At 41.7% G+C, this 21598-nt stretch overlaps 1 protein-coding gene across 2 annotated transcripts in view; it reads left to right on the top strand.

Moving 5' to 3' along the window:
* The window catches only part of SKAP1 (src kinase associated phosphoprotein 1), a 103885-nt gene extending 98315 nt beyond the window's left edge, over window positions 1-5570 (top strand). Inside the window, exons 5-6 of one of the 2 annotated variants that reach the window (XM_032235228.1) lie at window positions 1046-1160; window positions 4796-5570. In XM_032235228.1, the coding sequence (XP_032091119.1) occupies window positions 1046-1144 (99 nt within the window). In that variant the 3' untranslated portion in view covers window positions 1145-1160; window positions 4796-5570. Of the gene's footprint in view, window positions 1-1045; window positions 2634-4795 lie in introns of those variants that run through there. The other variant, XM_032235227.1, reaches the window with a different exon arrangement.
* Window positions 5571-21598: the final 16028 nt, after the last annotated feature.

Here is a 21598-nt window from a genome sequence, read left to right as displayed (position 1 = left end):
CACACACACCAATTTCTTCAATGCTTAAAAATGAAGACTTTTATCTAAGCCATAGTGTCACGTGTCACGTTGCCATGATGTTTCACAATGTTTCTCCCATTTGCGGAGCTGGGGGGGAGCATGGCCTGCGTGTGATGCATCTGGCCCACAGGCTGCCAGTTTGACACCCCTGATCTAAGCCAATCAAAATCCAAAATTCTATTTAAAATTAAAATAGAATGCAATGTGGTTTATTTCACAATAGACTAGCAAAGGATGGACGAGGATGGAATGAAAGTCCTGTGGGAGATGTGAAGAATCTGTGGCCCTTCATATGTTACTAAATTACTGCTCCCAGCAGTCACAGTTAATATAACTAAATGGAGAGGGATGCTCAGGATTATACTTCAGCAACATCTAGACAGCTACAAGTCCACCTCCCATGTCTTTCAAAATCCGTTGCTCCATTGCATATACTGCTATTGTTTTAGTCTATTTACAGTACACCTGGAAAACATGTATAAGAATTGCATATATAAAGATGCCAAATAGTTCTGGATCCTACCACATCACATCACATTTCATTTAATTTTCATTTATATTTCCCCAAATATATTATTCCCAAGTGATTTTTTCCCTCAAGTCTTCACTTTGTTGATTTGCAATTGGAATCTATCTATGGGAAGATTAATATGGGAGGGGGAATAATTCTGGATATTAGAAAAAGAAGAAAAGCAAAGTATATCTGGTTCATCCATGTTCATAATAGTTTCTGCTACCTGAAAAGAAAAACAGAAGGCGGAGTAACGAAATAGCAATAGTAATAATGATGGTATTTATGTAGCAATACATCTGACAACATACAAGATGCCCCCATATTTAAACAATATATATGGAAATGGATAATATTTTAGCCTATTTAAAAATAAAAAAAAACATTTCTATTAAAGAGACAGGTAGAGATATGCATAAAACGATCTGTGCCAGAGACAAAAATTTTAGCTCTATCCCATCAAGTCCCCTATACGTCATTATTTCATGGGTGCTATTGGTACCTTCTTTCCAGGAATATAACATGTATGGATGGTGGGTCGGAGAGCTGAACAATATAGTAGGGATTGTCCCAAGTAACCATCTCATGCCTGCCTATGATTTGGAAGAATGAGGAACAGCAGAAAAAGGTAAGGAAAATAAGGAAAGCTGTGCTTATAAAGCTATGCTGCAGCTTTGATCATCTCATTCTGGATGATTCTCCTTGGCAAGCTGCTTTCCATGCTCTCATGCAAGTTCCATTTATCTCTTCAAAGCTCTAGAATTTTCCATTTTCCATGGATCCAATAGTTTTTTCAGATCCAAACTTCACATTTCATTAACTACTACTTCTGTCCTAAATCAGGGTCTCAATGTGGGTAGAGGCAGTCTTTTAAACACTTTGTAGTAGACTGTAATCCCAATGAAAATCCATATTCACCCTAGTGGGAAAATGCTGTTGATAATCAAAATATACTCCTTCACTCCCTGGAAATGATTACTATATAACAGCATCCCTAAACCGATTAGACCAATATATTATATATAATATATTGCCTGGTGGTGGCTATCCAGAATTTTCTAGCTCAATTTGGTTAAGATAAAGACTGAATTTGGATTTTCTAGATGCAGAGCATGTGTTCGACCACTGAGTACGATTCCTTCATAAGTTATGTTGTGGTGTCACTTGAATTTCAACCTCTGTCTCCAGTGGTTCATAATTTTTAAAGTACATATTAAATGTAGGTCTGTATTTGTAATATGTAGAATGACCATTCCTTTGCAGCATGTAATAGGATCTGAAATCTTTTAATGGGTAGTGGCTGCCTTATCTTTTTCAAAGTAAGGCAAAATAGAAGGTAGACGGTAGAACATATAGGAATGATTAAGTTAGCTACTTGGGCTTTCCCTCTGCATTCTGGTATCAGCAATGTAAATAGTATGCCTCTGTCTTCAGCTGGTTACTAAACATTCTCTTGCCAAAGCTATTAATGCTTCATCAGCTTTCAGTCTTCCCTCAGGTACTTTACAGTAAAGTGAACAGCGCTTAAGAGACTTGAAAGACATAGTATAATGTTTTAATAACTACCAAGAGGTGGTGCTAATAGTAAACCATGTTTGTAAGAAACATGACCCAGAGAAAAGAAGTGGCCTAGAATGGTGGACATTTGATAAGGAATTAATGAATTAAGGCTAGCCAGTTATACATCTGTTTTCTGCCTACAATCTGGTTTCAAGATTCCTTAGATACTGTGGAGCGTTACAATAACATTGTCTTCCTCTACTGAGAGAAAACACTTTCTTTCTTTTTAAAAATACTTGTTCTACTTAGAAGGGGCAAATTGATTGTCAACTAAAGAACTGACCCTGATTAATCAGGCCTAGTGAAGAGCACCATGTAAATCTAAAAGCTTGCCTCTATTTTCACTAATAGAAACTGGCTCAATATAAATGATTGATCACATTCCTAATCACATATGTCTTCTTAGAAAATTCAGATATGCCTACAATTGCTTTACAAGAGACAGCTCTTAAGTCATGATTAGAAGGGGGATTGTATACTTACCAAGTGCTGAAGATTACCCTGAAGTGGCAGCTCAGGCCATAATTCCAGATATTCTGGAAAGGCTGATAGATAAGAAAGAATGTTATCCATGCTCAGAAGCATACTCACCCTTACTGTATTGCACAATCCAGTTCCAGATCTTGGCACTGAAAAGAAATTCTGGACCTAAATTTTAGTGAGCTACAATTCAGTTGAACTTCGACTTCTCTGGCGTTGCATTATTAAGAACAATTTTATCCAGTCCAGGAGGGAAGGCCAGAATCTGAGCATGGAAAAGCCATAACCTCTTAGTGTTTTTCAGTTTCAGTTTGAATTAAACCAGGAGGAATATTGTCTCTGGCTCCATCTTCTGGCCTCTTTTCTTTGCAGAAGTGAGTCAGAAAGTCCCCATGTTTGGAGAAAGCATTGAGTATTGAGATAGACCTGAAAAGAATCTAGTAAGTCCCAAGAGACACTGAAGTATCAGTGTCCACCGTGGATGGAAGAGGGCAAGAGACAAAACATGAGTCATGTCAGATGTTGGGATACAAATTCACAAAGGCAGGATTTGCATTGTGACATGACCATGTGCCTTTTGTTTTTATGTTACATTGGTTTGTTGCATTTTTGTGGCCTGAAGACAGAATAATTGACTCTGCAATAATTCTTTAAAAAAAAATAGGGAGACATAAAGAATAGCAGTCCACTGTGTTTCAAAGGTCCATTAAAAATGTTATTGAATATGCTGTGACAGGGATACTATGATTAATACTGGCAATTGGGATCTGTGATGTTCCTGGACAGGTTCTATAGAATTGACTATTGGGCATAACATTATGAGTTCTTCTCCCTGTTCTCAATTTGCTAGCCTAAGAATTCACATCACTACCTTAGGAGTCTACCTCATATCTGCTTTCACGTACATTATTTCTGTCCTATGGATCAGTTTCCCCAATCTTTCCAGCTTTGCAGACCAGCAGGAAGGGGAGAGGGAATGATTCCTCATGAGCAGCTGGGTAAGCATGTGCGCACACACAACTCCATTTATGTGAGTGGTGGACACGCATGCTCAAAGCTCAAGCAAATGGAGCGTGCACATGTGCTTGCCTGTCATTTCTTTGGCCTAGTTCAGAATGGCTTAAGGCCCAGTAGTGGGCCACGGCCTGGGGGTTGGGGACCCCTGCTATAGATGGCAGAAAATAATGTTGATACATGCTTTGCACTGCCCCCATCACCAAATTTTAGAGATTATCAACAATGAGGCCTGTGGATGGTTCTGTGCTTACAATTTAAGGTCAACAATTTGTGAATTCTCCAGTTTCATTTCCTCTTACACTTAAGAGTCACTTGCCAAAAGAACCCCTCCCCCCAACTTCATTTTTAATGTAAAATGGGACAGAGCTGGGTGACTATGGATGGGTATCTAGAGTGAAAGGTTTAGCCACCATTCCAGACATGCTAGTCTATACTTCAGAGACGATGTTACAATATTCAGAATTATATTTACATCTACATGGGAAAGTTTGATCAGAATCTGTGCATGCAATAAAAATGTTCTAGAGGAATCAGCTGAACATAAGCATTAGCCTAGCACAAGTGGATGAAGGAGATGCAAGATTTTACTTTAGATCTTTCACCACATCTCCAGCAGACCTGGTGAATGACCATAGAGAATCTGTGCAATATTGGGACTGGCTCACCCATAACAACAATGCTCATCTCCTCAACTGCCATTAAAATACAAAACAAAACGGTCCTGACTGACCATGAAACCTAGATTTTATCCAAGGTTTGCTGCAACCAGAAATTGGGTATAGAAGGTCTGGGCAGTTAGCAAAATTGCCCACCAGCTGCAGAAGGTAATGAAACTATTAACTAGCAAGGCTAAGTAAAATCCCTTTTCAGAAAATCAGTGATTTTCTATCAAACCGATAACAAATAACTGTTAGTATGCAGTTCCCTTTCATGCTTAGATAAACATTTTTTATGAAGAAAGGGCTAGTCTATTTTTTAAAAACAAGGTTCTGTTGTTCCTTCACTAAACATATTTAAAAATAGATATATTTTTTCCATAAAAACAACAGATCTATGTGGGTTAGAAACTTATGCAGGGTGAACATTAACTAGTCATGGGATAAATGTATGAGAAAGACCATTCATACCTGTTATGAATTCCTTTTTCATATTATATATTTGTTCTTCTCAAATGAATATTCAAATTGATTTTACATTTATTCCTAGATTATGTGCATATCTCTTTGCTTTGACATCATGATGAAGATAATTACTGGGACTTCTTGGCTATTCATAAGAAACAGATGCACACCTGCTGAAGTTGAGTCCATCATCCCCCTTTGTCCCCCTTTATATAGAAATATAGCACTTTGGTCCCCTAAACTTTAGCTGTTGTGTTTTTTCATTCTCCTGGAATTTTATTCACAGGCTACAGTCATCAGGCTGTTTACTGTACTTCTGATTTGTCATGATCATTTTGGAAGGAAGAGTATGTTTTCTCAGAACTATCAAAAATAATAAAGTATATCTTGCTGATATTCCAGAATAAATACTACTGTCACTTTCTGACTGGAATGTGTTTATTATGCTGAAGTGTTGCTTTTTAATCAGCTGGTCAATTTTTATTGTAGCCAAGGGCCACAACACACCAGCAGTAAATATAATTATTAGAATAAAATACCCAAATAAAATGGCTGAAAAGGAAGAAATTTAATTCAGATCAGAGAAATGTTCAGGGTCATTTTCAATAAATATCAGTACAAAAAAAGTTTAAAGGGAATCTGCTTGGTTGTATGTTTGGTTTTAAAAAAATTCAACAGAATCTTTAGAATAAAACTTTAGTCAACGTTTTCCTGCTCGTAAAATTGGATGTAATTGTTGATAATACACAGTTCTTTAACTATTTTTTAAAAATGTTGTTAGTCCTTATGCAGTTTATTATTCAGTTTTACACTCTTATCTTTCTATAAATGTATCTAAGATAACAACAATAAAATTCAAAATAAAAGTGTAACATTAAAAAATGATTTTAAATTTTAATTTTTAAATAATTTAAATAATTTAACTATAGATAAAAATAAAATGGGAGCATAGTTAAAATAATATTAACATTAAAATGCAAGTTACAAACATAGCACAGCAGAAAAAAATAAAGGAATTAAATGGGTGAAACATCAATTTATATAAAAGTGAAGTATTTTTCAAACTTGGAAACTTTAAGATAAGTCAATTTCAATGTCCACAATTCCCTAGCAGCATACTTTGGAATTTTATATATGAATTTTATGTATTTCATGCTGGCTGGAGAATTCTGGGAGCTAAGGTCCACATGTCTTAAACCTGCCAGGTTTGAAAAATACTGAAATAAAGAAAATCAATCTCTCTTGATAAGGAATTTCAGAATGTGACCATAGCTGGTAAATTCTATAAGACTATAAGACACACCTTCCTCCCTCCCCCCAAAAAAGTGGGTGGAAATGTCTGTGCATCTTATAGAGCAAATATTGCGGTGGGGGGAGGGGGTTGGTGCAGCACTGATCATCTATTGTAGGCAGCGGGGATCACTGCTGCCCATTTACCACCACCCATTTGCCACCTATCACGGCAAACAATGGCAAACAGACGGCGGTGAATGGGTGGCGATAGGTGGCGGCGATCCCCACCGCTAGAACAGCTGATTGGCCAACCAGAATTTATGCACATACATCATGCTTTCTCTCATATATACATACATATCCAAAGAGATATTTTTTCTCTCTCCAGCAGACATGGTTACTTCTGATGTCCACCCAAGCAGATCAAACCCTCAGGCCTAGCAGAAGTGGGCTATAAAAATCTGAATCATCACTAGATGGAAGCAAAGAGTTGACTTTTTCTGTATATCTTTTATGTCAGCAGTTCCCCATCTTTGTAGTCTGGTGGCTTGGCTGTGGAGGTAAAGGGGAACAGAGCTGCATGAGCGGGGGCTGGCACACAGTTCCATTTGCATGAGAGAGAAGGCTTTGGGGTCTTCTCTTTGGGGTGGTCTCAGCTCCTTCAGGCTTCTCCATGCCAAAAGTTTTGCAAAGGGACAGAAGACCTGAAGTAGCACAAAATTGCTCCCTCAAAGCCTTTCATCCATTTATAAAAGCTTTTGGCACAGAGAAGCGTCTAGGAGCGTGGTCTCATCTTCCTTGAGATTCACTGAGGCTGCCTGACCCTTCAAAAGTAGATTGGGTGTCTTGTGCAGGCAGCCTCCATGAATCAGCGAAGCTGAGCAGGGTGCACTCATCCCTTCAACTTCTGCTCTCACATCTCTGCTTTTGGAGCATCGGGAAAAGGTAGCTTGGTGGCTCAGCTGGAGGAGGAGAGGGGAACTGGGCTGCATTAGTAGTGGTCCAGCATGCATGCACATGCAACTCCACTCATGCAAGGGAGAAGCCTTTGTTGCGCTAATTGCCCCCCCTTTTTTTTCCAACTTCTGGCCTCCATGTCATCATAGCCGCCTCCAGGCATTACTCCTTTGTCTCCCTCCCTAGCCATCAGGAAGCCTTTACTATCTCTCTAGCCGCTCTGTCTCTTCTCTACCTGGCCTGTGTCCGATGTCCTGCCTGTAACATCTGCTCTCCCACGCCCACCTGCCGCCTGCCATTGCTCTGGTTAATTAGATAGGTTTAGATAAGAGATAGATATAGTTAGTTATAGGCATAGGTATAGTTAGATAGTTAGATATAATTTAGAAATAGTTACGAGGGCAACGGCTGGTTGCACCCGGGGGGGGGAGGGACTGAATGGCAGGGATTAGGGCTAGGGTCGGGGCTTGAGATGGAGTTAGGGCTAGGGCTGGGTTAATGTAGGATTAGTATTAGATTAGGCTGGTGTTGGGCTAAGATTGGGTGGGGTTAGGGTGTAGGTTAGTGTTAGGTTAGTGTTAGATTAGTTTAGATTAGTGATTAGGTTTAGGAGTAGGGTTGGGGGTGGGTTGGGATTAGGAGCGATAGAGGATGGCGGCTGCAAGGGTGAGGACTTGGTTTCGGAAAAATCAGCGCTCTCCCCCCCCCCCCGCCTAGAGCGGCTCAGGCCAGTTTCAGACTTTGGCCCCCCCAGACTTAATATCAGGAAAGAAACTTTTGTGCATGTGGTGCGCTGACCTTCTTTTGGACTCTAAGAGGGGTGAGACTGACCGGTTGCTACTTATGAACATCAGATTTTCATGCCTTACCCTTTCCCACGTACGGCTACCCTGTACACTATCGACTTTTGGTCTGGTAGCCGTGGACGTCTCTCCGGGACATAGAAGAGAGGGAAGAGCGGAGCAGTTCTCTCTCCACTTTTACATCATTGTTTGATATTGCACTATCGCAGTGCTCTGTGCATTTTAACGTATGGTGAGTGCTTGAGGTGTGACTGTGATGTATGTATGTACCCACTTTTATCATATAACTGTATTTGTGTTTTTTAAATTGTCGTGGGGGAGTGTTTGTTTGGATGAGTGAGTACGTTTGAGAAGGCTGGGACTACAACCGGGTACCTCCTACACTGAGTGCTTTGCAGAAGTGTTGGGGGGGGCTGGTTTAATCCCCAGCCTTAGAATGTATGGTTCGAAGGGCTTGCCAGGGATGTCGATAGCCCTGGGGGAGGGTGGGGGGCCTATGGACACGGAAGTGGGCCGGAGTGTTACGGTCTTAACTGGGAGGGGCAGATATGGCGGGGACTTTGGGGCAAGCCATTACCGGGGAAGGAGGGTTCGCTATGTTACAGAGATCCCTCCTTCCAGCCCTATTAGTCCCACTCCAAGGCCAGATGGCGCGAGTAGTCAGGGCCCTGGTCTCAGGCTGCTGTTGCTAAATGCCAGGTCTGTGGTTCACAAGGCTCCCCTCGTCCGGGACTTAATTTTAGACGAGGGGGCAGACCTGGCATGTATTACTGAAACCTGGCTGGGCCCGGAGGGAGGAGTCCCCCTCACCGAGATGTGCCCAGAGGGTTTTCAGATGCTTCACCAGCCGCGACCACAGGGAAGGGGTGGGGGAGTGGCCGTGGTTATCCGAGAGTCTTTAGTTCCTCGTAGGATCCCTGCTCCGGAGCTTGTCGGGTGTGAGTCCTTGCTGGTGAGGTTGGACCCTGGGGGTCAAGTGGGCTTTCTGCTAACATACCTGCCTTCCAACAGCGTTGCAGCAGCTCTCCACTCGCTCCTCGAGTCAGTAGCCGAGCTGGCAGTTGAGTTCCCCAGGCTTATGCTGCTGGGGGATTTCAACTTGCCTTTGCTTGGCGAGCACTCTGATGGGGCACAGGAGTTGATGGCTTCCATGACAGCCATAGGCTTGACCCAAGTAATTCGGGATCCGACTCACTCGGCGGGTCACACACTTGACCTCGTATTCCTCTCGGAGCAGTGGAATTGCAATCTTGGTCTGAGGGGTATTGAGATCTTGCCCCTCTCGTGGTTGGACCACTGCCTACTGAGGCTTGACTTTCAGAGGCCGATCCCCCACTGTAGGGAGGAGGAACCGATTAGGTGGTTCCAACCCAGGCGCCTTATGGACCCTATGGGCTTTCAGACGGCGCTTGGTGTTATACCTGATACTCTCGCCTGCGATCCGGTGGGGACGTTGGTCGCTGCTTGGAACTCGGTGGCGGCAGGGGCCCTTAACCAGATTGCGCCTTTACGGCCGATCCGAGGCAGTGGATCCAGGAGGGCTCCTTGGTTTACTGAGGAACTCCGGGAGATGAAGCGCCAAAAGAGATGCCTAGAGCGCCACTGGAGATCCAGTAAGTCCGAGTCAGACTGAGCACTATTAAAATCCTGCATCAGAGCCTACCTCCGGGCAATTCGGACGTCAAAAAGAACTCATATTGCCGCTCTGATAGCTTCCGCTGAGTCTCGCCCAGCCGCCTTGTTTAGGATAGCCCATTCCCTCCTTAAAGGGAGGGATTCGGGCACTCCTTTACAAGGTAAAGCTGAGGAGTTCATCCAATTTCTCGCGGATAAAGTGGCTCAGCTTCGGGCAAACCTGGACTCCAATTGCGCAGAGCCAGCCGAGGTAACGGGGAGGGTCTTGAGTGACATTGTTGAATTGATTTCCAGTCTGTTACTCCTGAGGAAGTGGACAAGGCCATCGGAGCAGTGAGTGCCTCCACATGTGTAGTGGACCCATGTCCCTCCTGGCTGGTCGCGAGCAGCAGGGAGGTGACACGGGGCTGGATCCAGGCGATAGTGATCGTGTTTCTCCAAGAAGGGTCCTTTCCCCCCCCCCGTTAAGGGAGGCGGTGGTGAGACCCCTACTGAAGAGACCGTCCTTGGATCCAGCCGTTTTAAATAACTACCGTCCAGTCTCCAACCTCCCCTTTGTAGGGAAGGTTGTTGAGAAAGTGGTGGCCTCTCAGCTCTGGTGGTCCTTGGAAGAAGCCGATTATCTAGACGCCTTCCAATCTGGTTTCAGGCCTGGCTACAGCACGGAAACTGCTTTGGTCGCACTGACCGATGATCTCTGGAGAGCCAGAGACGGGGGCCAGGCCTCCGTTCTGGTGCTCCTGGACCTCTTAGCGGCCTTCAATACCATCGACCATGGTATCCTTCTGCGGCGGTTGCGAGAGGTGGGGTTGGGAGGCACCGTTTTTCGGTGGTTCTCCTACCTCTCGGGCAGGTCGCAGTCGGTGTTGGTTGGAAGACAGAGGTCGACCCCTAGGCCCCTTAACTATGGGGTGCCGCAGGGGTCGGTCCTGTCCCCCCTCCTGTTCAACATTTACATGAAGCTGCTGGGAGAGATCATCTGACGGCACAGGATAAAATACCACCAGTATGCGGATGATACTCAATTGTATCTGTCCGCCCCGTGCCAGCTCAGTGAAGCAGTTGACGTGATGTGTCAGTGCCTGGAGGATGTGAGGGTCTGGATGGGGGTTAGCAAGCTGGCTCTCAACCCTGACAAGACCGAGTGACTTGTGTTTTTTCCTCCCACAAATTGGCAAGGTATTCCATCTCTCAGGCTGGGGGGTGAAATTATACGCCCCTCAGACAGGGTTTGCAATTTGGGAGTCCTCCTGGACCCACAGCTGACCTTAGGTCACCATTTGTCGGCTGTGACCAGGGGGGCATTTGCCCAGGTTCGCCTGGTGCACCAATTGCGTCCCTACCTGAACCGGGAGGATCTTACAACAGTCACTCATGCCCTTGTGACCTCAAGACTGGACTACTGCAATGCGCTCTACATGGGGCAGCCCTTGAAGAGTGTTCGGAGACTTCAGCTGGTCCAAAATGCAGCTGCGCGAGCGATTGTGGGTGCGCCACAGTACACCCACGTCACATCTATCCTCCGCGAGCTGCACTGGTTGCCTATTGGTCTCCGGATACGCTTCAAGGTGCTAGTTATTACTTATAAAGCCCTACATGGTATTGGACCTGGGTACTTGAGAGACCGCCTCCTGCCAATTACCTCCCATAGACCCATTATATCCCAAAGATTAGGCCTCCTCCGAATTCCATCTGCCGGCCAATGCCGGCTGTCGACCACTCGGAGGAGGGCCTTCTCTGTGGCTGCTCCGGCCCTTTGGAATGAGTTCCTCGTGGAGATTCGGACCCTCGCCACCCTTCAGGCCCTCCAGACAGCCGTTAAGGCCTGGCTGTCCCAGCAAGCCTGGGTTGAGTTCCCCCCCCCCCCACTCAAATTTGCTGTGCTTGCTGTGCTTTTTTAAATTGTTGTATCACTGTCTTGTTTGTCTTACTTTCTGTATTTGTTTTTCCCCTTCCCCTGGTTTTTGTTCAGCCGCCCTGAGTCCCTTCGGGGAATAGGGCGGCTTACAAATCAAATAAATACCAATACCAATAATTGCACAAATGGGGCTGTGAGCACCAGCGCCTGCTATTGGTGTGAGTGGAACTACATGCATGCTGTAGTCCCACCATGCAGCTCAGTTGCGAATAGGCCACAGCCAGTAGTGGTCCATGGCCCACAGGTTGGGGACCCCTGTTTTATGTCATCTAATGGATCTTCCAGATCTGCAACTCATAATTGCGAATTCAAGGTAAGATGGTTGAACAAACTGTGGTATATACAATTTGAGGCAAACAGTGAAGGAAAACATCATCAATGGATGTGACAATCCATTGCTTCTTTTTTAATTGCTAGATTAATAAATAAGTAAATGCTTGGACAAAAATATAATTTTGTTAAGTGTTCTGTTTTTATTCCAAATTCAAATGAAACCCCAAAGTAATCTGGCCGAATGCAAAATATAATTCAGCCAGTTTCTATCAAGTTTATTTTCTAAAACTGGAAATTTGGGATTCCCAGTTTGTTTAGAAGTCATAGACTGTGCGTGGGAATCCAACCATTATGGGTAAAGATTAGCTGCACGTATTTGGTAATAAAAGATATATACTATGTGCCCAAAGACACTACTGTTCTTCACTGTTACCTCTAATTTTCCCATTCTAACTCTAAGTCAACACATTGTTATGCATGAATGCAGGATCTAAATAGGTTACAGATGCCTTAGGTATTTTTCCCTGCCTACATCTAGATATATGGTAGTCTTTCTTGTTTTACGAAGGCACATTGTGCAGTTCAGCTGGGGACACAGAGAAAGCTCTGCAGTTGCAGTCTGGAAACACAGGGTCTAGCACAATGGGGACTGTGGAAACCCCTTGTTGCAGTAACCATGGGTGCTATTCTGTGACAACTGAGATTATGAAGGGGATAGTTCCTTCCCTGTCTAATTTTGAATCTGGAAATATGCATTTTATTGAACTGCATTTGAATGGGGAAAACACAGTTATGGGAGTGAAAAGTATCTGTCACATAGAGAACTCCCTAGCTGGCCTGCCTCTGTATTCCAGGTATATAGGTCATGAAAGCCACAAGATGGCAGTAGCTAACTGCTCAGCTAAGGTATCTGAATTCCCACTGGGAAAGAATGGGGGGGGGGGGAATTCAACACTCCCCAGGGATCGTGGTACCTGGAAAATAATTAACAAACAAATACTAAATACAGTACTGTATTTTTGAGTTCTATGTTAACAAATGCAGTAAACAAAATACAAAAATCTGCAAACTAAGTATAGTTTCCATAAGTTAGTTGAAATGCATGGCGAATTTGTACCTGGCCCATGTGCAAATTTGCATTCTTAGTGGCTCGGTTGACACTGAAAGGAGCAGCTCAAGCATATTTGTTAAACTCAAATATTAACCAAAGTTATTAATCAGCAGAGATACATAGATGATAGATAAATGATAAAGGTAGAAGGAGGATGGCGAAATGATAGAGAGACAGACAGATGGACACATGGATAGATGGATGATAGGTGCATGATAGGAACTACCACCATCAGGTCAGAAACTATCCTTCTATCCCCCCTCCATCCAGTCTCTACCATCAGTACCTATCCTTTCCCCCCCCCTCCCCCTTTCACAACAGATTAAGTTTCTTGGTTGAGAAGCAAAAAATGTTTTGTTCTTCAAGGAAAAAGCAGTCCATTTGCCTTTTGAAAAAAAGCACCTTTGAGACAACTATGACCTGGATGATTCAGAATCTTCACAAATGCCCAGAGCCTGAGTTTGGAAAGTAATGCTTAAATCCATGTACTGCCATATTTGATTCAGATGAAGTGATACTTATGTTCTCTTAACTTCTTCCCTTCCCTGCAACAGTCTGAATCCCATAGACACTCATATCACTATTATTCTGCTCTGCACTTTTTCTAAAAATGTGTGTAACTTCAGCATTGAGGTTTCTCCTTTCTCTTGTGCATGAGATGAATCACACTTGCAATAAGCAGCAGCATTTATAATTTAAACACACAGAGGTAATACTAGAATACAATCTAGAATACTCGAATAGACATATAGTTTTACAAATATTTCTTCAGGTTAGCCTCAGATAAAATGTCCAGTGTTCCTTGGAGATATTGTAATTACTAAGTAGTCATATATTTAGATAGTTACTGTAAAGTAGACCCAAACAGAACAATAAGTAGAAAGCCTAATAAAAGTCAGAGTGTATGTCCTGATGAGTGAGATACTTTGCAATTTCAATCTTACTTTTCATGCTAAAAATGCCAAGAAGTCTCATAAATACTTGTCAGTTGCGAAGCCCCCAAATTGTCATCATAGGTTCTGCGGATGCTGCAACTGTCATAAGTGCAAAGACCAGTTGTGAGTTATTTTTTTCAGTGCCATCAAAACGTTGATCATTAATTAGTCCTAAATCAAAGATAATTGTTTTTAGGGTTAGCCATCATTGAATGATCAGCTTGTGCAATCTAGTGATATTATATTTTATGGTCATTTGTTTAGTAAAAAAAAATTTTTAAGGCAGATTCATCTATAAAAAGTCTTTATAGTGTTAAAAATATTGTACACATGCAATGAGAATGTGTCTTTGAGAATGAAATGCTTGGCCAACATCCCCCATGTCGCTAGAAGGGTCTATGTCTTACCTGAGACATTTGTCTGGTCAGTTGAGAAACAGGGCACTGGGCTGGGTTGTTATTTGGGTCTGAAATGTTATGATTATTCTTAAGTTCTGGTTTATGTAAACCTAGTCATGACATTGTGGGCCAAATTATTCCATTCTCCTAAAGGAATGGCTGAAATGGACTTACCCTGCATTACAAGACTTTGCCTGCACTTTCTGCAAGCCACGTTTTGCTGTTACTGAGACCACTTGGGCATGGAGAGAGAGAGAAGCACCTGGCGGGGTTATTAGCAAACTTGGAGTTCATTCTTCTGCAGGGACCAACTCATAATTACAGTCATTTTCTAGCTGTGCGATGAGTGTTTCATCAGGACCTGCTGGGCTCTCTCTCTCTCTCACTCTCTCTCTCTAACCCTCATCAGTCACTACAAGGGCTCTTTAAAGAGACAGCAGCTCTACCAGCAGCAGCCCTCTCCAGTTCATTTTGAACAGATGTGCTTTAATTGGGAAGACATATTTGAACCTCTCAGCTCATAGGAAGCAGGGATCACTGCTTGCCACAAATTGTTTGCTCTCTTTCACAACTGTGTTCCCAGCAGAGGAAAAAATAAAGGTCATGGTGCCCTGAGAAGTTTTCCTGCACTGATACTACTGAAATAAATGGGGGAGTTGTCCCAGTTTATTCCAACTTGGAACAAAATTTCCTATTTCCAAAATAAACTAACTATGTGTTAATATCTTCTTGTGCATACAGTGCAAATATGCCATATTCCACTCTACATGCTGCTACATTCCCCATTTTCCAACTGGTGTCTTGCCGGTGTATTGGTCCTGACACATCAGGAGGCCACCCAGTTGGAAAGGACTGCCTCAAAGTGATAAAAGAATATGAATGCTGAGCTGCCTTGATTCTCAATAGCTTCCAGTAAAGGGAAGTAGATGATCACAGGATTCTGCCCTCTACACAATTTCCATTCTGATAATATTCAAGAATATTTAAGGATACAATTGATTTCACCCATAATTTTTTTTCTTGCATTTTCCCTAGAAAAAATATCTGACTTCAAGGGATTCTGATCTTAGGACAGGAAAAGTATATCACCCATTGTCTCCTCCTTTTCAGCTTCCAAATTCAGCATGCTGGAAGGCACTAAAAGGCAAAGGAAATGTGCTGGTGGAGAGTCATGGATCTGTTGGATCTAATACTCTCCCAGTCCCTCAGTATGCCTTTCAATGCAAGAATAACCTGTCTTGATGTTGCTTAAAGCAGGGCTGTCAAAGTCACAATACATCATGTGATGATGCCATGACAGTTTGACACTCTAGCTTAAAGGATTCCAAACAATCTCCACTCTCCAAACCCTGAAGAAAAAGCATTTAAAATAACATTTCCTCTTCATTTTGGCTGTACTTGCACAGCTGTACTTTAAATATCTCACAGGTTCCAAAGTCAGAACTTGGATTTGAATGGCAGCATTGCTTGGTTCCATGGGCCCATTAGAGCCTTCAAAGTGCTTCTCATTAATTAATCCTTATACCAGTTTTACAGGGTAGTTAGATTATTGTTCTCATATTGCAAGTGCAAAAGGGCAACTATGGTTGGAAGGGAAGGAAACTTATTTTAGTAATTGAGTAACTTTGGAGTAAACTTAAAATTATCTCTTACATCAAACCATAGCCAATCAACCCTGATGAGTTGGAGGTGAGGTCTTTATTATTCTATAGAGTCTGGGACCGAGATTTTTGCCCCAACCTGATGGCCTTGTCATCTTAAAGCCTCTGATGAGGAAATGGAAAACCCATTTCGATTAAGAGTCACTTTCCAATTACAGAACTCTGCCAGGACTAAAGCTGACAAGGAATTTCCTTCCTTTCCCCTTTTGACTTTTGCTATTCCCTCCTCCCCACTTGTCCTTTTTCTCCCCACTTAGACAGTTGCCAGGGAGAGACAGATGGCTATTGCCAGAGGTCTGAACTGATTACTCATAATGGAATTTGGAAATTAGACCAAGGGCCACAGGTTTTCCAACCCTGATCAAGCAAGTTCATGGTTGATGTGAGAAATGAGTCCAGATTTCTTTTATTCTCTATATTTCTGTTTTGTCAAAGACAAAAAAAACAGGAAGGATGTAATTGGCCAAGAATTAAAGCCATCTCACTTTGTCCCACCCCACCCCATTTTATATACACACTACAATGGACTATTTTAATCCCTTTGAGATCACCCTATGACAGTAGCTATGCTCAAACTCCAGTAAGATTCTCTTTACAAAATATGTTAATGATATCCAACAGGAAAAGAGTTTCAAGAAAAATTGCAGAAACATACTTTCCAGGCCTTATGCCCCTAATTTTTTCCTGCTTCAGAACGAATACTTGGCATAAGAGGAATCTTAACAAGACCAAGCTGGCAGTTTGGTGGCTTTTGTTTCTCTCACTAATATAAGGAGACCTATGTCCATTCAGATAATCGGTCCACAAACTTCCAGATGAATATTGACTGATGGGGTTAAGTAAAGTCTAGTTCTCCTATTGGTAAAATAATCTGCCAGGTTTCTCCAATGCAATATAACTTATAATTGGTTGCTACTGACTGGAAATGAGAACACCAAAGAGTATAACCCTGTGTATGTCTATTGATCTCTGATTGCAATTAAACATTAACACGTTTAAAGCAGTTTAGTAATCCTTACAATAATCCAGCAAGGTCGTTCAAGCCACCTCAAGGCAACATTCTACTCTTAGCCTTAATGAAGGACCTCAGTAGAGACTAATCATTAATAAAATTTATAAATTAACATTTTTATTTCTAGAATTGCAACCTATTTGGAAAGGGAATTTCATTTCCTTGGGAAATTACATAATGATATATTAGGACATGACTGAAGAATAGATAATTTCCCTTGAAAGTGGAATGGGTCTCTGAGAGACCATTCCAAGTATTTGGAGCTTGGATTTCTTAGTATAAAAATGGACTGTGGTAGCTATTTTCTATATACCAGTATATCCCAGTTACAAAAGCAATTAAAAAACCTATAAAAATATCTTTCTTTGAAAAGCATATTCCTGAGCTTGAAAACTCTTTCTCTGGGTCCCAGACTATATATATCTGGCCATGAAAGAAATGCACTCTGCACATGCTGAGTGGAATCTTCATTATTTTGCAACCTTAGTGGCCTCTGTGGGGGGAAGTGCCACATTCACATTTAAGGTTTAAGTATCTGTGTTCCCAGCAAATTTTATTTTAAAGTAGGGTTGCATGCCAAAAACATGCCAGTTTACCCAGAACTGAAAATATTTGACTTATTTACATTAAATATGAATTAATTATTCTATAATGATGCATTTATTAATTTGCCCCTTTGTGTTGCAACTGAGTAACCGTTTTTAGAGATTCCTCTGTGATGCACCTAAACTTTCAGAAGGATGCATTTGATGCTATCAGCTGGGCTCAGCTCTGCATTAGCATCTCAGACCCAAAGAGCAGAGGTTGATATTACAAAAAGGCAAAACATGAAACAAAATGTTGTCAAAGAAAACATCAAATGAAAACATCCCAACCCAGGTGAGCTGTGGCAGATTCTGGTGCAGGAAAGTTCTGACTGAAATCTTGGTTCAAACCAAGTCTGATGGGTTTCCCTCACTCCCTGGCAGGGGTTGCCCATAGAGCATCAAAGCACAGGATTCATGTCCAGGCCTTGATGGAGAGACGCATCTCTTTTTCTCTCGGCGTCTCAGATGGCTGCCCACATCTCGATCCACAGCTGCCACCCTGCCACTCTGAGCTTAATGAGCCTGTTATAGCACAGCACTCAACCTCCCTCCTTCTTTCCCTCTCTTTTCCCCCTTTCTCCCCCCTAATCACCACCCTGAAATTCCAGGCTGCTGGCAGGCGCAGCAGAAATCACTTTCTCTATTTTAAAACAACAACAACAACAAAAGGGCAAACGACTGCCAAGAGAAACTTGGAATGGAGCAGAAGGCAGAGAGACTTGGGGAGCCTTAATGATGCTCTGTCAGAAATCCAGCCAACAGCAGGGGAAAAAGAGAGAAAGAAACAAGCTGGGGGAGAGGTTCATGTCTCCAACACTAGATCCAGCCACCAGCTTGTTATTTGGGGGGGGGTGTTGGGGGTGTTATCTTCACACACCCAGAAAATTATAGTTTGGAATGAACAGTCAGGAAGAGGCGACTCTTCAATGAAGTAGGAAGTACACCTTTTGAAGTAGGAATGAATGAAGCAAACCGGCCTTCAGATATGGAGCATCCTTCCAACAGTTTCTCTTAGAAGAACCCAGCTGAACTGAGAATCACCTGAGCATGTGCAATTCTTATTTCCTCTTTCCTTACATAATCAACGATTCAAAGAAGATTCTCGGCTCCAAGCTGTCATTTTCTGTCTCTGAAATTTGGAACTGCGTATGATCAAGTAAAGGCCTAAAAAGGGGAAAGATGGACCAGCACTTGAGCTAAGAACTCATTATGAATAAAAGAACTGCCAAGCCATTAGTCCTTTGCAGGGAGCCTAATAAATGGATCCCAGGGCAGCAGGAAGATTAAATCAGCTTAAATCTAAAAATAAAGCATGCAGATGTTGATATTGCTCTTACTCCAGCAGGGAATCGTGTTTTTTTTTCTTTTTAACTCATGAAATGCCACACATTTGTACTATGTGATTTCTAAAAGTAATAGAGATTATAATTCTGCATATGTTCAGTCAGTGGTATTTTAACAGGACTTGTTTGCACAGCTACTGAGAGGTAAAATTTAAACTTCCAGAATTTGTATATGACTGGAAGTTAAGAAGACTTGGAGATTTTCTTTTTTGCATATTGAATGACATATTCCAAGGATGAGCATTTCAGAAGCTCAGCATGACTGAACCTTGCTCCTAGGATTCTTTGTGATAGGTCAGGCTAACAAAGCCTTGTCCAAGCACAGTAGAGTCATGTTGTCATTTCTCTGAGCAAAATTAAAAAGAAAGACTTTCTAGCTAGCTCAGACTATTTATAGGGGGATTCTAGCCAGCTCCCAACTGTAAGGGAAAAATTCCCCTGACTTTAATACAGAGCATATATAGCATTATTTTAAAATCAGATAACACAGTTGCAGCTGGCCAATGCTTCTGGAAGATATTAGCATTGTGATTCCAAAGCAGCATTATGAGGGTGCAATCCTGATTCAAATGAAAATCAACAGATTAGGAAAGAATTGAACATCTTTGACATTAAAAAAATTGGTGTTCTGAGAGGCAGGTTCTAATTACACCACTTATTGGCCCACTTTAATAGTAATGGACATGTGAATTCATCTAACTCATTCTTAAAGTACCTATAGGGCTCTCTTCTCTCCTGGCTTCCATTGCATTGTGATAACCTGGAGACATTATGAGCCATTGGATAACAGGGAGGAGTAGAAATTCTGAACTAGAACCTACAGCTGGGCTGCACTGTATTACACTTTCTTGCATTAGACAAGAACTCCGATAGAGAAAATATCAAACTGAACACAGCCCTCCTAACAGAGTCTTTGCCTTGCTATGTTAGATTTATACTTGCGATCATTATATAGTATACCGTAGCTGCTTTAAAAAAAACAAATGGGAATAGTCAAACATAAACATTAACACTTGCAGCTTGAGATTAGTACTACCTTATGTGCCTCCATCGCTTGTTATTTCATTTTGAAGCATGTACTAGAAGAAATAGTCCACACAGTTTGGAGCAAGTCAACTGCTAGTTGAATAAAGGCAATCATCTTTTTATATGTCTGACTCTATATAATATCTCATACTGGAAATAAATATAAAAACTGAACTTGGATAAAAGTAAAACTCTGCTTAAATTGCATTGACTCCTCTGGTTATCATCTCTTTACATCTCTCCTAACTGGAAAAGAAAGGAGAACTTCACTCAAAAGAGGACAAGAAGATTGGTGCAGAGTTTTCAAGATGGGAAATCAAGTCTCCCAAAAGCTCCAAGCTACTCTCTGGAAGCTTCGAAAGCTAAGCTGGCAAAGGCAGGTGGTTGCACAGCTGTGCCATTTGGATCATGCGTTCCCATCAATATTCATGAGGCAGCCTGGCCAATCAGCAGAGTAGCTGTCATTAGTGAGCATCTGGCTAGTGAAAGAGGCTTGTTCTCTTTTGAGTTTTTCTTTAAAGTGAACTTCTTTTGACATTTTGAGAATGTTCCTCCATAGGTTTCAAAGTCCTCTTCCCTTGCCCTCCACCTGTGTGCTTGGTTTAATCCATTATGCGACAGAGGTCCAAAATGCCCCTGAAATGTAGAACTGCAATCTGAGGAGGTTGACAACCAGAATCACACCCAAATTCTTTAAAAACATATTGAGTTACACATTTCAGTATTGTTTTGTACATATCCTTCTAACACAACCCCACAAGATACTTCATGCATGGGTCCTTGGGGGTTTTATGGTACTGGAAGGACATGAGAAAAATTCATTCCACCAATTCCATACAGTTAAAACAATACATATTGGAACTATGTTTCCCCAAATTCCCAGCTGGTATGCTGGTTAGAAATTTCATTGTTTGTAGTCCAGCACCTTGAGAGAACAGATTTAGAAAGCCTTCCAATATATATAGATAAACACCAATACACACACACATACACACATACATATATAATTAAGAGAGGTATAAATAGATTTCCTGCTTAACTGAGATTTTGATGTCTATACTCCATTGGTCCATCATCAAGCCAAAAGCCTATTTAACCAAGAATCTTATCTGGTCCTAGTCTCAAACACAAAATAAGCCTGCAAAGTCAGCTGTGGCCCATATGCTATCTTCATCTATATCAAAATCTATTATTTCATAAGCAATGGGCAAGTCCACTGTAGAAAACTGTCTTAATTAAAGCTCTCCAATGGCCTTATCTATAGTAACTCCACTACATTTTGTAAGGCAGAAGTGAGTGACCTCCTACAAAGTTCTTATATAAGTTCTTAATTTTCTTAAGTGAAAATTGCTACATAAATATTCCCTGTTACATCTTCCTTGGTAGAGAGGAAACAGAAAGATATACAATTTTTTGTATCTCCAATTAATGGTTGCTTTAATTTTGACCATCACACACTTTCCAACTTTGAGGTAACAAAGTCATCTGAGAAAAAAATTCCTTTAGTATCAGGGCCAGATCAAAAGAATATGGCACCCCTCAATCACATTAACTGAAGGTGCCACTCTAGCAAATGCAAAGATTTGCATTTTTTAGAATTGGAAGGAGAGATAGCATTGCCTATTGGATCTTAGTTATTTCAAGTCAATCTACTGTAGCACAACAACTCATTTGTGTGTGATGTGGGTGTGTCTGTCCAAAACAATCCTTGGTGAAACTAATAGTGTATTTTGTTTGTCTTCAGGAATGAAAGGTGCAATGTTTATCAGTAATACAACTTTACCTTCTCTGATAACAGATGTGATTGAAAACAAAGAATTAGCCTAAATGCACCCATTAGATAAGATATCACATCCCTGTTTTTAATGGCTTAGCCCAAAGATTACTTGAGGCTTGAAAAGGGCTATTTGCATGGTGAATTTAATCCTGCCTGAAAAGGGAGCTTTTCTATTTTCTTTCCCTTGGTTATGATTCTTCAAATTCATCTAATTTTGAA

The sequence above is a fragment of the Thamnophis elegans genome, chromosome Z (assembly GCF_009769535.1).
Source record: "Thamnophis elegans isolate rThaEle1 chromosome Z, rThaEle1.pri, whole genome shotgun sequence".
Classification (NCBI taxonomy): domain Eukaryota; kingdom Metazoa; phylum Chordata; class Lepidosauria; order Squamata; family Colubridae; genus Thamnophis; species Thamnophis elegans.
This window is presented reverse-complemented; position numbering and strand designations above follow the sequence as displayed.